The 16,099-nt window shown below is 31.5% G+C and overlaps 1 protein-coding gene across 1 annotated transcript in view; it reads left to right on the plus strand.

Moving 5' to 3' along the window:
- LOC126738321 (ATP-binding cassette sub-family G member 1) overlaps positions 1-9,673 on the plus strand; it is a 103,314-nt gene extending 93,641 nt beyond the window's left edge. The window contains exons 7-11 of the mRNA XM_050443590.1: positions 2,683-2,837; positions 2,894-3,062; positions 3,121-3,221; positions 3,277-3,432; positions 9,009-9,673. Coding sequence (XP_050299547.1) covers positions 2,683-2,837; positions 2,894-3,062; positions 3,121-3,221; positions 3,277-3,432; positions 9,009-9,356 — 929 coding nt within the window. The 3' untranslated portion in view covers positions 9,357-9,673. The remainder of the gene's footprint in view (positions 1-2,682; positions 2,838-2,893; positions 3,063-3,120; positions 3,222-3,276; positions 3,433-9,008) is intronic.
- The last annotated feature ends 6,426 nt before the right edge of the window (positions 9,674-16,099 follow it).

Here is a 16,099-nt window from a genome sequence, read left to right on the forward strand (position 1 = left end):
GGGAAAAAGAACAATTGCTGTCGCACTGGAGAAGAGCACCAGGACTAAGACAGGCAAAAAAGTTTATAACCACTTCTAGAAAAAGAGCTGAACAGCTCCTAGACATGAACAGATCAGACATCAGAACAGCAGTCGGACTCCTAACCGGTCATTGCCCAGTGAAATATCACCTAAAGGCAATATGTATAACAGAGGACGACCAATGTAGATTCTGCAGCAATGCCACAGAAACAGCAGAACACCTGCTCTGTGAATGCCCGACCCAACTCTGCAAGAGGCTCAAGTACCTGGAAGGGGTACAACCAACACCTCAAGAAGTGGGACAACTACCTCTCAAAAATATAGCTCTGTACGGCAGAAGTCTAAGACTTTTTGAGACAAACTAAGACAAGTAGAGTTATGCACAAAATATCTCACAGGTAGCAGTGCTGAGCCGCGGATCAGCCGAAACGACTCCCTTCTCAATCTACAATCTACAATCTATGATCGCAATTTGCTAAATTTTAAAGCTATTATTTCAAGTCAAATCAGTGGCGTGGCATCAACGCTTTGTTGACTAACGCTCGGATCACTAGGAGCTTTTGCCGCCCACGCCCAAATTGTAAATCTTTCGATCTCGCTTTCTCATGCGTAACCTCACCTCCACAGGTTGATAATGGCGACGACTCTGATTGGCAATGGGAATCGAACATACTAAACCGTACGTTTTTATTGTTGTCTTTATTACTCTTGTTATCTGTTTTATGTCAGATGATCGAACGTCTGCCATTCTGAAGACATCTGTCAACTTTTTAAGAAGGCAAACAAACTTTATAACCATAGGGCCGAAGGGGATTGGAGGTAAGGAGACTGATTTCCGCGCTTCCCAAATGAGGTGATGCGCACGCAAAATTAAACGATAACTGGGTTCGCAATAGTAGAAGAAGATCTTAGTGAGAAATTTACGGCCCGCATTATTGTGTTTTTGATTCTGATCCTATCTACCAGAAACCGGAATTGTATTTTCTCTTGTTTGTCTAAAATTACCTCGCTTTACGTGATGGATCTAATAATAGGTTTTTAGTCAATTTGCCTCGCAGAAGATATTTGTCGGAAGATATTCACACAAAAATAGTTGATACCCACAAGAGTGGTGTACGACAAGTTGACATTAGCAAAATGCTTATTTTGCATAAATCTGTAATAAACAAGACAGTTTCTAATTTCAAAACACAAAATTTGTTAAAAAGCAATAAAAAAGTGGTCGCCCGAGAAAAACAACAAAAAAAAATTTAAATGATCACAAAAAAAATAGCCCGGTTTGTTCCCCGAGAAATCGGCAAATAAAATTTAAAGTAAATTGCCTGGTTTATAATTTTAGGACCATACAAAGACGTCTAAGGGAAGCAGAATGATTCAGTAGAAGAGCCGCTAAAAACCGCTAATCAGCAGGAAGAGCCAGATGGCCCGACTCAACTTTGTGAAAAAATATTTGCATTGGACATCCAACGACTGGAAAAAAGTTCTTTTTACTGATGAAATTAAATTAAATTTATTTGGGTTTTATCGTGGGTACATCGCCCAGAAGGCAAAAAAATTGACCCAAAGTATACAAAGCCAATAATGTAAAGCATGGTGTTGGATTCTGCATGATATGGGGTTGGTTTTCTGGGTACGGTATAGAACCATTACATATTATTGAGGATATTATGGATCGATTTGTGTATCTAAAAAATGTAATGCTTCCATTTGCTGAACACAATTCATCATTGATTGCTGATATATCATCAGCAGTATAATGACCCTAAACATAAAACAAAAGTAATTCAAGAATCATTTTTAAAAGAAAAGATTAGGGTTATGATCTTTTCTGCACAAAGTCCCGATCTAAACCCTATTGAAAATCTTTGGAGGAACTAGACCGACGTATAAGACAAGATCAGATCAGGAATAAAAATTATTTAATAAAAGTTTTGCAAGAGACCTAAAATTCCATTGGAGAAGAAACCATTATGAAACTTTTGGAATCCATGTCAAACCCATGTCGCGAGGTTATTGCCAATAAGAGATAATTTACTCCCTATTAATTTTATTGGTTTAGAAACAAGTGTTATGTTGAAATATTTAGTTTACTTTTGTCTGATAGTATACGTCGTTCTTTGAGCGTGCATGTGGGTCCTATGTGAGCAGTTTAGGGCTATTTATAATACTACCAGTATTATTATCATTAGAGTCCAATGATTTTCCTCAAGTTTTTTTGTAATTAAATTAAATATAGGTATCAAAATAAAATTCCGCATTAGATTCAAGGAGTAAGAAAACTGTACAATTTTTTCTAGTTTGAACAAAGCTTGAAATATTGTCAAGCAAGTTTAAGGAAAACTCACCTCTTTGTCTTAGGATTTAATTACTTTCTTTTACAATATTAAGGTGTGGGAAAATTGCTTATTGTAAAAAAAGTAATTCCTAATATTTTTCAGCTCTTTTATGAAATATATGTTGAAATATTTTTTCTCAGTTTTGTTTTTAAATAAGAATACAATATTACCTAGGGATTCTAAGATTGTAATGCTTCGGTATTGTTATTCGGTATAAAATCCTTTTTTTATTCATTTTATTTTTTAAAATTCCCATTCGCAACAAAGGGAGAATTGCTATACTTTTTTACACAAAAACAATTTTTATTGTCCTTTTATTTTTAAGGTGAAAAAGAAAAAGAGTGCGAAATGGATATTACACGTAAAGATTCTTACTTTTACCCAATAGAGCAATGCGATTCAGTTAGAAAAAGGCCTTCGGAATATGAAAGATTTTTCATTTTAGTTAGGAAACAACTCATGTACTCATACAGGGATTGGGTAAGTAACATCTTATTATTAGTTTATCTTAATATAATTAAACATTTATGTTTTAGACTGTGGTAAAGCTGAAATTGATGATCCATCTCCTAGTAGGAATATTTTTAGGAATAACGTTTCAAAGAAGTGGATACGAAGCATCAAAAACTATCCAAAACGTATCATTCCTTATTATTAGTTGCGTTTATATCACTTATACAGCAATTATGCCAGCTGCTCTAAGATGTAAGTTAAAAAATATTATAAGAATAAACTACTAGCAACGTGTTTGGACACCTTTTAGTTCCTCAAGAACTCTTAATTATCAAAAAAGAGCATTTTAACCGATGGTATAAGCTACGGACGTTTTATGCAGCATTTTTAGCAGCTGACGTACCTATGCAGGTAATTACCAATATTAATAAAATGGGTTAAAATAAAAATGATGAGTAACTTTTAGGTGGCATTTTCGATGGCTTATACTGTAGGGTCTTACGTTATCAGTTCCCAGCCTTTGGAGTGGAGCAGATTTCTCATGGTTCTGCTTATCCAATGTTTGGTTGGTCAGGTGGCAGCTGGTATGGGCATTATGTATGGCGCATTAGTAAATCCAATTGTAAGTAAATAAGTTGCCAAGAATTAGATAAACATATTAATAGGCAAAAAATATGTAAAATGAAAAAGTATAAGAAATATTTGATTATTGTCTATGTTCGATTTTACCAGTTTGAACTTAATTTCTACCCTCGACTTGTATCATGTAGTGTTGTTCTCTGCTTCTTTTTTTGTTCTTTTTATTAGTGAATACACAAGTGGATCTGATGATGCTTAGTATTGACGAAACACGTGTAATCCTCTGACTTTAATAAATTTGAGATCTGTAACTTAAAGTTTATTTCATTACTATTTAATGTAAGTCGGTCTCTTTGAGAAAAGATGGATTATTTCTTGTAATTCAATAAAATATGACTTTAGTATAGTTGCAAAATATCGACTTAATATGAAATTTCAAGAGCAAATCTTTCTATAATTCATCTTAGTTAATTGTTTTCTATTAATTAATTGACAATAATTGATTGTGGTTTATGGAATTCTATGTTACCTCTCATGAATTTCAGATGATAACTACTTGAAAATATATTTGCTTTAGGTCAATTAAAACTTAGGGCGATACACATGCATACATATACATAATAACAAGGAATAATTGTAAATTTTTACAGTGTCTATATTAGAAATATTCTTTTAGGCCTTAGATGTAGAAGAATCTCCGTTGGAGAATGAATTAAAGAATCGCTTGCAGAGTAGCAAAGACATCAAAAGATAGTGTTTAGTTACTAGTTAACCTATAGAAATGCTTTTCGATTTTGCGTATGCAGTATGTAATAAACTATTTCTGATATTGTTTCTGAGTGCACGCAATTGAATTGCGGCAGTGGGCAGTCAAAAGGGTTGTTGCCCACATATGTCTCCTCCGACCCGTTTTACCCCATCGAAGCCCATGAGTTGCTCCGATATGTCTCAGGGAAACTATGAATGTTGCCTAGATATTTAAACGCGTGTGCTCGATATTTTCCGATGATGCTGCAGTTTCTTTCTCCTCCCAACAACAGTGGCACTTCGGGTTATCTAATAATAGGATGTAAAATTGATATCTTTATTGGTAGTGACTCCACATTTCGCTTTTATAGGCTTAAGGCCTATAAGACCTGCAGTTTTGCGAATCCCAATCTAGCAAGAGAGCCGAAGCATTTCTTAACCAGTACCTATAATTTACTATAATAAATAAGAACATAAACGTTTAGAAATATCACTGAAAGCACACTAAGCACTTGTGCGTGATTTGTGGTTACATAATCGGGTAAATATTAAATTTAGTTAATTGTCCTTATTGGATAAACAGTCTTTAATCAGGATTAGAAAGGTCATTTCAGAGTATAATCAGTACAATATGCAATAGTATTCCATGTAATTTAATATTTCAAAATCCGTTCAAAACAAAAAGCATTAATTTCATGTATTTCAGATTTATTAAGTCATTAAAAACTTCTCCACCCTCTGAAAATATTCAGTTTTTGGTTTTGCATTTGTAAGAGTCAAAGCTTTCAGCCATAGAATTATATCATTTGTGAGGATGTTATACAGTCTTGGAGCATAATACTTTAAATCCTTTTGGCCATAAGTTTTACGAGTCGTGGTTGAATATGCCAAGTTGTTTTGCCTAGTAGATGAACTTTGGTTAATATTTAACTCTATCTTGTTTTTCTTTATATATTTAAGGATTTCCAAGCAATAGAGTTGACGCAAATCTAATATCTTACTTTCAGAAATCAGTGGGATGTGTTCTGTCTCTGCCAAAAATTATTTTTTTAAAACCATTTTTGAGTTGATTTTAATTTTTGAATATGTGTTTCAGAAACGCTTCCATATCCCAAAATACCATAAACTTAATGACTTTGTACAAGAGTCATATATACAATTTTTAGATATTCGGTAGTCTCGAAGGTACATGTATTTTAAGAGGAGTCCCCTTAACTTTTGAACCACTTCATCGATATGAATGTCCTATTTAAATAAATTGTCAATTTTAATACCCAGTTATTTAAAAGATGCTGCTTTGGGTATTTCACAATCTCTTATCTTAAGGTTGCCAAGCCTTGGAATGGTATTTCTGTAAGTTGCAAAAGACGCGTATTTAGTTTCTTATATATGTAGAGTTAATTTATTGTGTTCAAACCAGTTTTTTAATTCCACAAAGTTTTTTTCAATTTGTGTTGTTACAATTTGCCAAGACTTTGCTCATCCCAGTAAAACGGTATCATCTGCAAAACTGACTTAAGATTAAGTATGTTACATAAATTGTAAAAAGTAAAGGACCCAACACAGTTCCCTGTGGTATGACCTAACCTAACATCTCTCTCACTGCTTATAGTTCCATTGGTGTCAACACGCTGAGTTCTATTTATTACGTAGCTTTTAAGAAAGTCGAACACTTTACTTCGGAGTCAACAGCTGTGTAGTTTTTTTAAGAGTGTCTCATGCTAGACAGTATCAAAAGCTTTCGAAAGATTCACAAACAGGCATAAGCAAGCTTCACTATTATCTAGTGCATCAGATATTTGTGATGTTAAAAATTTAATTGCATCCTGCGTAGATCTGCCTTTCCTGAAACCAAATTGCAAGTCTAATAATGCCTTGAATTTAGTTAAGAAATTTGTAGTTTTTTTAACTATTAGTTGTTCAAAATTTTTTTTAAATACTGATAAAAGTGAGACAGGTATGTAATTTGATATTTCTTTTTTATCACCACTTTTATATAAGGGTTTAATATTTCCAATTTTAAGACAGTCTGGAAAGCGCCCTGTATCAAACGATTTATTTCTTATCTAGGTCAAAATTGGTGAAATTTCTGTCGATATTTGCTTTAAGCATTCACTTCTTATATTGTCCCATCCAGGCAATTTTTTTATTTTAAGATTTATTATAGTTCGATTGACTTCAAAGATTGACACATGTCTTAAAATCATAGAATTTTTTAGATATTAAATGTCGTTCTTATAATTTAATAGGTTTTTATTTTTTTTTACCAAGATTTTCATCTGGGATGCTGTAGGAGTTATTGAATTTATTTGAAATAGTCTGTTTCTCAGTGTATATATTACCGTTTGTAGATTTTATTTGGCGTCTTTCAGTTTTTGATTTAGTTTTGTTAAAATTTTATTTATGCAGTCTCAAAGTTTTGATTTTGATGTAGAATTTTGGTTGATTTGCATTTTAAAATATTGTTTCTTACTATTTTTTATTTGGGATTTTAATTTATGTTTATATGCGTTATATTTATTTTTAATGTCTATATTATTTGGTTGTTGAAGTAAGTTAGCATATAGCTTTTTTTCCCTAATATTTTTTTGTAGATTAGAGCTCATCCATTATTTTCGAAAATGGTTTAAAAAAATTGTCTACAATCCAATAAAATCTTATCTTTTTAGCCTATTACTGTTAATGCCGTATTTGATGTCTAAGGTACAATTGTGCTGCGCTATACGCATTTTACATTATTTTCTCTGCATCAAAGCCAAAAACTTCAACCTGGAAGAAAAGAGCATGCCTTCACCAGCTCTGTTGTTTATTATCGAGTCTATATAACATATGGTTCCTCTTTTTAATAATGCAGAATTTCTGTATGGCCTGTGGACAAATTTTTATATTACTAGTTTTCATGTAGGATTAAGCACTTATAGCCTGTACGCAGTCCTTATTTTATCGAACCTCATAATAAGATCTTACGGCGGAAGGTTTAACAGAGTCTTAACGGCTGAGGTTGGTCGGTTTGCATAGATTCCATGATGCTTAGGCATCCTTAGGCGTTTAAGTCTATCTAGTTGCATTAGAATTCTTGCTTTTTCGGTGCAGGACCACTAAGCGGTAGCCCTCGTATGTTTGACAATGGACTATTAATCCCAAGGGACAGACCTCAGGTATTACCAAAACCCCTTCTGCGTGCCAAAAGGGCGGAGCTAATTAGATATTTTTTAAAATTTTTAGACTTAATAAATTGATATTTAACCAAAGTCAACGACTAATTCCATTGCACCATCTCTTATCTCTTATGTGATCAAATACAAAAATCTCATACATTATTCTCTAAGAGACCAACATACAAAATTGACGAAAAACAAAGAAAAATACAAAGTCACGGTTTCACAATATGTAATAAAACGGGCAACACGTGTTTCGCTCTAGTTAGAGCATCATAAGGCCTAAAATAAAAATATTACTTAAACAAAAAACTAAAAACTTACATAAAACAATAAAAAAAACAATAAAAGCCATCCACACACTTCACAGTACATAAATAAACAATAATTTTAAGGTTATAATTGTACAAAGCAAAAAATAAAAAATCAAAAAGTGGAACGCAACAACATAGACTCAACGAGAATCAAACCCGGTACAACAAGGTTAGAAGTATAAGTGTAAAACCTATCGGCTATACGGACCTATTGCTAAAACAACTTAACACGTTAGCCAATGTAAATTGAAGAAAGTGACTACAAGGAAAATGTTAAACGATACTTAGCTAAATTAAATTATTAAAAAATAATTTAGGTTCAAAAGTAAACACGTCATTCAAACACACGAGAACAGGTCTTTTTTTAGCTTTTGTAATTTCCATTTTCTCCAGAAGGTCAAGTTCAAACTGGCAAATGTATACTGCGTTTCAATCTTATGTGATCATTTCAAAGAAATAGAAAAAGACTTACTTACAGCAGAAAATATCAATTGGAACAAGCAAGCTTAAGAAAAGCAAGTTTGCTTAAGCTTTAAATAGAAATTTTAGTATCAGCCCTGTTGTTCCAATTGTTATCATTATTGCTTTTAAAAAAATAGTCAATTTTTCTCAAAGAGACCTCCTAATAATATATATTCAGAGGTTGAAGTGACACAAAGTCAACGGTCTCAGAGTGTGTTTATTTTTAAAAACTATTACACGTGTTTCATGTTTATGTTCATCATGTTTAAAAACTCAAGTTTTTAAATATGATATAATGTCACCATTAGAAATATTTAATTTTTTATTCTAACTTAACTGCTTTGGTTCTTCAAATGCCAATGAATAATTGCTTTGAAACTAGAGAATAAGAAATTATAACCTCTGATGTAAGCAAAATCTATCACTGTGAGAAATCTAGATATTGAGGAATTTTAGTCCATTTCAAGAAATTTAAAAGTTTTAACGCAACTTAACTTGTAAATTTCTTGATCATAAGGAATTAACTATGTCAAGAATATCAACTACATCCCGGCCTAAAAAAGTAGTTAAAAGATAAACGGAATATGAGGTTTGAATTACTTCTGCATGCAAAAAATTGCTTTATTTTATTCGGCAATACGCGTTTTTATGGCTTCTATTATACGTTACCCGGCTTTCAAAATTAAGAATCTGTTTTTACGCTATTTTTTTAATACTGCATTTAGAACTGCATTGATTCTCAATCAGAGTCTCTGGTTTGGAATTCTTTTTTAAAATTTAGTTATAACTTTTATTAACCATTTAATTTATAACTTTTAACCTAAAACTTAAGTACTTAGTTACTTGTTTTTCGTAAGATACTCAGTTGCTTTTAGTTAAAATCATAGCGAATATCCTAAATACAGTAATATGCTAAAATTATTTTTATTTATTTATAGAACGGTACATTCTGGGGAGCCATTACCACAGTCCTAATGTTATCAGTAGCAGGTTTCCTGTGTTTCTTTCCACACATGAACAAAGTGCTTTACTTTATGTCCAATTTATCGTACTTAAGTTTTTCTATGGAAGGTTTAATGCAAGCGATCTACGGATACAACAGAGAAACCCTCATTTGTCCAGAGGAAGAAATATATTGCTTATATACGGAACCTTCGAAACTTCTGGCAGATATCGGAATGGACAAACTACCGTATTGGGTGGATGTTGGTTGGATTGTAGTTAATATGATTCTTTTTAGGACTTTGGCTTTTTGTAGTTTAAGTTATAAGGTTAAGCATTTATAAATTGATGGACGTAATAATTTGAAGGGATTGGTTGACGTTATTATTAAATAATTTTAATATAAAAACATCTGAATTAAATATCTATAATAACTAATTAAAGAAAAAATACACTTAAAAAGGGTTGTGATTAATCGTAAGATTGAAATAGGTTATAGTGTAAATAAATTATGAGGACGGGTATATATGCAAGTAAAAAGGATTTTTAAGTATTGTATATTATATTTTATAAAATATTTTAATATAGTGAGACTAGGTCAAATTGCTAATGTATTTTAAATTATTTGTTTACTATTCTAAATATATGAGCTTTAAAACAACTGGTTGATTACGTTTTATTTTAAATGTTATATACTAAAAATATACTACTTGCCTAAAATTTAAAAAAAAATGGTAGATAATAGATAGAATTATCATCAGCGTAAAATACAAAAAAATATTTCCCATAGTTTTTTAAAATATTAATATTTGGCTTTTGCTTTGCAAAGTTTGATTCTAGTACAATCAAACACAAAAAAGCAGCAAATGTATGGTAGAGCTAATAAAATGGTAGTGCGAATAAAAAAAAATTATCGCCTCTGGCCAGAAGGTTTTTCAGTATAAATATTTCAGGTACAACAAGACAAAATAAGTTACGGTGGTGAGTTGATTCTGGCCACTATGGAAAAAAGTGAAGAATTTGGAAGGTGGTGCCTATCCTAGTGGTAATTTAAAAAAACCATTGCAAAACACTTATCTTCGCCCTGACGCATCGCTAAGAAATATTTTTAGGTGGATTTATTTAAAATAAAAGAATCATACTAAAAAAATTTCCTCAAGGTGTGCGGAATATTTTTTTTCTCTTAACGCTACATTCAAGAGTTAGAGTGTGATTATTGTTATTTCCAAAAGTATAGGAGATACGAGGGCGGTTAAATGAGAGAAAAGCAAAATTTTAATACTCAATACTCAAATATTTATTTCCATAAACTCATACAAATAAGTATCGAATAATGTCAAAAAATAAAACTATAAGATCTAAACATACAACTTTTAAAAGGCCTTAAGAAAAAACAATAAAAAATCTACAATTAACTAAAGACTAATAATATAAGAAAACTACAGCTTTTAACAAACAATTAAATACGAATTATGGGAATAAATATAAAACGCCGCAATTTAAATATTCTGTTATCTTATGAAAGGATTTTTTATTTAAAATTCTACCTCTAGACAAAGAATAGTCAGACAGGTTCGCTTTATATGCACGACCGAGTTGAAAATAAATAGGCAAGGAAATGGCATAATTTTCAAGTCTGAAAAGAGTGTTCTACAAGAAAATATATAGGGCTTAAACAAAATAGTTCTAATTATTTTTTTCTGGGCTGTAAGAACTTCACCACTTCTAGAACAGTTGCCACAACACATTATGCCATATGACAAACATGACTGGACATAACCATCATAGTAATACAGAAGTATCAGGCCAATATCGATTTTATTTAACTGCCAGATCATATAGGCATAAATTGATAATTTCTTTAAAACAGTATCTACATGATAAGACCAACTAAGATGTTCATCGATTAATATTCCTAAAAGTACTTGACAACCTTATTTTGTTTTATGGTTTTGATGCCTCTTATAAATCCTTTTACAGCATTGCAAAATGTTTATTAGTTCGTGAGTTATAGGGTGATTTATAAAGTAAGATTTTTTATTCTCTTTAAAATGACCTATCTTATTTAAATATTTCCAACGTATTAATAACCATCATTAGTTTAGCATTTATCATTTAAATGTTTATTCTTTTAAGGTAAAATGAAAATCCTTTAGTCTCTCTCCACTTATTTATTAAACATTTGGTTAGATTAAAATTCCCTACAAGTTTCGGACACAGTGGTGTCCATCATCAGGGGGTACTAAAAGGAAATCCACTAAAAGGTTCCGAACAAAAGACAAACTGACACAAAAAAAATAATTAAAAATTAATATAAGGTAGACTTACAAAGGTTTAAAATTAGTAACAGGCACACGCCCCAGCAAAAGCAAGAGGAAAGCAGAGGGTTCATAGAGAATATATTAGATGACGTGGTTAACATAATGATTCGTACGCTGTGGAGAAGGAAAGCAATAGATAAGTACTATATAAAAGAAATTGTAAAGGGTAAGAACGATGTATTAAGAGACTACGAAGAGTTAAGACACAGTGAGTGGAAAAAGTAAGTACCATAATTATGTACTTAATCATTAACACAGTAATGGTGATTGTTTTGTGTAGCTTTATTTATTTCGAGTATTTCCAACAAATCAAGTTTTTTGCTTTTCCAGCAGAAATGTAAAAGCTTTAAGTCAGTAGCTGGATTAAAACTGTGGTTGCTAGTATAAACATGTCTTGCAAAGTTAGATTTGATGCTTGTAGGGCAAATATTTCGGTTTTTGCTCTTTTCAATCTCCCTACAATGTTCATTGATACGTGTAGAAAACCTTCGACCGGTCTGTCCAATGTAAAATGCATTGCAATTCTCACTCGAGCACCCTATCCGATAGACTCCTGATTTTTGTTCTGGCGAGATTTTGTCCTTACAGTTGATAACAAAGGATCTTAATGTATGTTTAATTTGAAAGCTAGTATTGATGTTATGGGAACTAAATATATTTTTGATTTGGTATGAAACCGTACCCCAAAAGGGGATTGGAAAATATTTTTAATCGTCTGATTGTTTGATTATCAGATTTTTATTTAAATGTTTTAAATAAATTTTATTGATTAATTTTAAGGGAAAATGGTTAGAAGTTATTTGCTTTATAATATTTAACTCTGTGTTGAAGTCAGCTTTATCTAAAAAGTCTAGAAAAGTAGGAATGGAAAGCTGCGAATTTCTGGCTATTAGGGTGATTTGAGTTATAAGGGATGGTACTGTCAGTGGATGTAGACTTACGGATTACTTAAAATTTTATCTTATTGTTTATACGTGTTAGCTTAAGATCTAAAAATGTTAAAGATTGGTTGCTTTCAATTTCAAAAGTAAAATTAATGCATGAGTGTAAAGAGTTTAGAACGTAATAAAATTTTGAAGGTCAGAGAGGCGACCCTTGAAAATGGCAAAAATATCATCCACTTATCCACATATCAAACGATATGTGGATGAGTGGATGATATTTAATGGGTTGATGAGTTGATGAGTTATGTATTGAAAGAGGGGACTATTTTTTATTTTATTTTTCAAGTCTGACATAAAGAATTCGGCTAGAAGAGGGGACAGGCTAGAACTCATTGCAACACCTGAGCTTTGTTTGTAGTATTTATAGTTAAATTTAAAAAAAAATGTTTTAAAAATGACATGAAACCTACCTGCGGCTTCATGTCGTTTCTCTCGATATATGCAACAACAAATTTTTAAAGTCTGTGCAAGAACTAAGCGAGTTTAGGACCTATGTAGTTTTTGCCGCAAACTTATAAATATAATTTCTAGGCATTTGATTAGTTAGCTGGGATGGTATGATTTTTGATGCCACGGTATGTTGACAAATTTCTTCTCAGATTCCATTTTAATTTCTGCTGTAAGTTGCGATGTTACGTACTTGCTAGATGTGTATCAATTTGTTGAGTTTTTGTGAAATAGATACCAGGAAGATCATGGTAAGCATAAATGATGATAGTGTACATGACAATCTTTCCTCAAAGAAGAGGAAACTCAATCCAGATAAGTCTAAAAGGGACGTTGCGCAAAATGCCAAAGTTAAGGGTTTACAACACAGTAACTAACATACCAGCAAGAGCTACTTTATCGAAATGCAAGTAAGTAATAGTTTATGTTAGATATTATGATTTATAGCAGTAAATATTTTTTATAGTTTCCATTATTAGTTAAAATTCTATTTTACCAATGAACTTACTATATTATGAAATTTATAAGATGTAACATATTCAATTTATATTCTTGTTACCTAGAAATTTTACGTTTTCCAAATAACTGTTTTTTCCGATGCAGAACAAAATGCTTTGAAAAATGTCCACAAAAGACATTGGCTTTCTGTGTTAAAACACTAAAAAACTTTTCTACCAAAAATGAACAAGATATTACACCGGTTGTAACCAGATTTTGTGTTATGGTGATTTTAACATGAATGTGCTAGATCATGATGCTCCTCAGGTTATTCAGTAAATAATATTTTGGATACCTTTAGCCTCAGTCAGACGATTTTAGAACCAAAAAGAGTATCTCATTTAACTTCTACGTTAATCGATTGATCTGCTGCAATCCTAACATTGTACAGGATGTTGGCACTCGAAATTTTAATGTTTCAGATCACTTACGTGTTTATGTCCATCTCAATCTAATTAATGCCGAAAAACTCAATACCTCATATTTGTTTAGATCCCTAGACCGTATTGATTATGCTCAGTTTGAGGCCGATATCGAAAGTGTATCTTGGAATTTCATTTATCTGATTAACAACATTGATTCAAAAGTAGATTTTTTAAAGTTAACAATATTAGGCATTTTTGATACACATGCACCGTTAAGAATAAAAAATGGTAAAAAAGGTCGTATAATCTCTGACTAACAGATAACATCAGGTTGATGAAAAATCTTCATAATCAAGCACTTAATCGCTTTAAGCGCACTAAGAATCCTGTCCATTGGAATTACTAAAAAATCTAAGAAATTTTACAATAAGTGCTATAGGAGCTGAAAAAAAACATATCTTAATCACAAGTTTAATAATTGTAGTTTGAAGGAGAAATGGGCAGAGCTTAAACAATTAAATGTTCTTAAAAATAAAAATAAAACAATTTCAGATCACCTAAAAAATGTTGACCAATTAAACAAATATTTTACTGAAATAGGAGAAAACATGACTTTTCAATTTACTCCTATTGATGAAGAATTAATTTATAAAATTATCCTAAATATAAAGTCTAAAGGTTTTGGCTCAGATAAATTAAATATAACACTTCTCTCTCTTTGTTGTTCTTTTTTAATACCATATATAACACACATCATAAGTAGCTGTATTGAGAACTCATACTTTCCCAAAAACTGAAAAATAGCCAACGTTTTGCCTCCTGCTAAAGTTAATAACTCTACTGAATTAAGTCAACTGTGATTAATTTTGCCAACTTTCTCAAAAAATTTGGAAAAAGCGATGGAAACTCAGATAATCAACTATCTTGACAGATTTAATATTGTTCCTTCCAAACAGTCGGGATTTAGACCCCGATATAGTTGTTCGACGGCACTGTGTTATGATATAGTGGACGATATTGTCACTTCTCAAGATTTTGGAAATGCAACTGTTTTGATACTATTAGGTTATTTCAAAGCATTTGATATGATGGCCATGTATTTTCTGTTATATAATTTTTCCTTTGCTCTAGCAGCTGCCTCTTTTTAGAGGTAAGCTGATGTAGCCTTTTTATTCCGAATAGTTCATAGTATTATTATGTATTATTTCATTTATAAGCATATATATTTGGGAATAAATAAACCATACGTATTATTATTATTATTATTATTATTATTATTATTATTATTATTATTATTATTATTATTATCTTCTTACATCACCACATCGAAAAGGCGCCTGTTTAAAGGTACCGCGGTCGTAAAGAGTTAAAAACTTTTCATTCATCTATCTTTGTTCTATCTATTAACACCAAACAAGAAAGAACAGGTATGCAAAAAGGCTTTTACTTTTTTTGTAATTTGCTTCTTCAGTGTGTAAGTCCCTGACATAGACGAGGACAATACCTAAAAGGGAATACCAAATCCTCTGAAGTTCATAAAATAATATATGATCACCTATTATCATTTCCCAAAAAACAGACACAGTATGCAGGTAACAGAACAAGTACCTTGATGCACGTCTAGATATCAACACAATACATAGGCTTTTTAAAGAGAGATATACAGATGCGGATGTTAAGAATAAATACTACGCAAAATATTTCAAAGAATGGTTTTCTTTGCGTTTTGGCAGACCCCAGATTGATACATGTATTAAGTGCAAAGAAATATTTGTAAAAATAAAAAGCCAATCCCTAGGGATTTATGCCAAATATGCCAACGAATCAGAACTAGCCGTCCATAAAAGAAGATCAAAGAAATGATAGGAAATTTCATAAGAAAATATCCCATGTTAAAGACTTTTGTCAAAACCGAGAAGACGCAGTTGCTGTTACATTCGATTTCTTGCAAAATCTTTCCTTGCATACCTATACAAAAGATATTTTATTTGTGCCAATTGTGGGTAAACTGCTTTGGTATAAAAAATTTAAAAACCGGTAAATCTATATTTTATGATTATTATGAAGGTCAAGCAAACAAAGGCGCTAATGAAGTAGGTTCCATATTATCTTATTATTTTGAAACTTTTTACCCGATAACATACAAGAAGTCTTTTTGTTCAGCAACAACTATTCTGGACAAAATAAGAATCTAATTCCGATCCGGTTTTTGCTCTCACTAACACGCTAGTACACAGGTAGATTTTCTGAAATATCTCACTATTTTCCAATCAGGGGGCATTCATTTTTGCTAAGTGATAGAGATTTTAGTGTATTCAAATCAAAAATTAAGCAATACGACAGAATTTATGTTCTAGAATCATATTATTCTCTTAGGGCAGAAGCAGGGTAAAATTTTTTTCACCTCGCGTTGCTACCATTAACAGAAGCTTACCTAAATAATGCTGTAGCCATTAATCCTATAAAAATAGATAATATCAAGCGAGTATAAGACCTAAGCATCCTAGAGGAG

This window comes from Anthonomus grandis, chromosome 7 (assembly GCF_022605725.1).
Source record: "Anthonomus grandis grandis chromosome 7, icAntGran1.3, whole genome shotgun sequence".
NCBI classification, from domain to species: domain Eukaryota; kingdom Metazoa; phylum Arthropoda; class Insecta; order Coleoptera; family Curculionidae; genus Anthonomus; species Anthonomus grandis.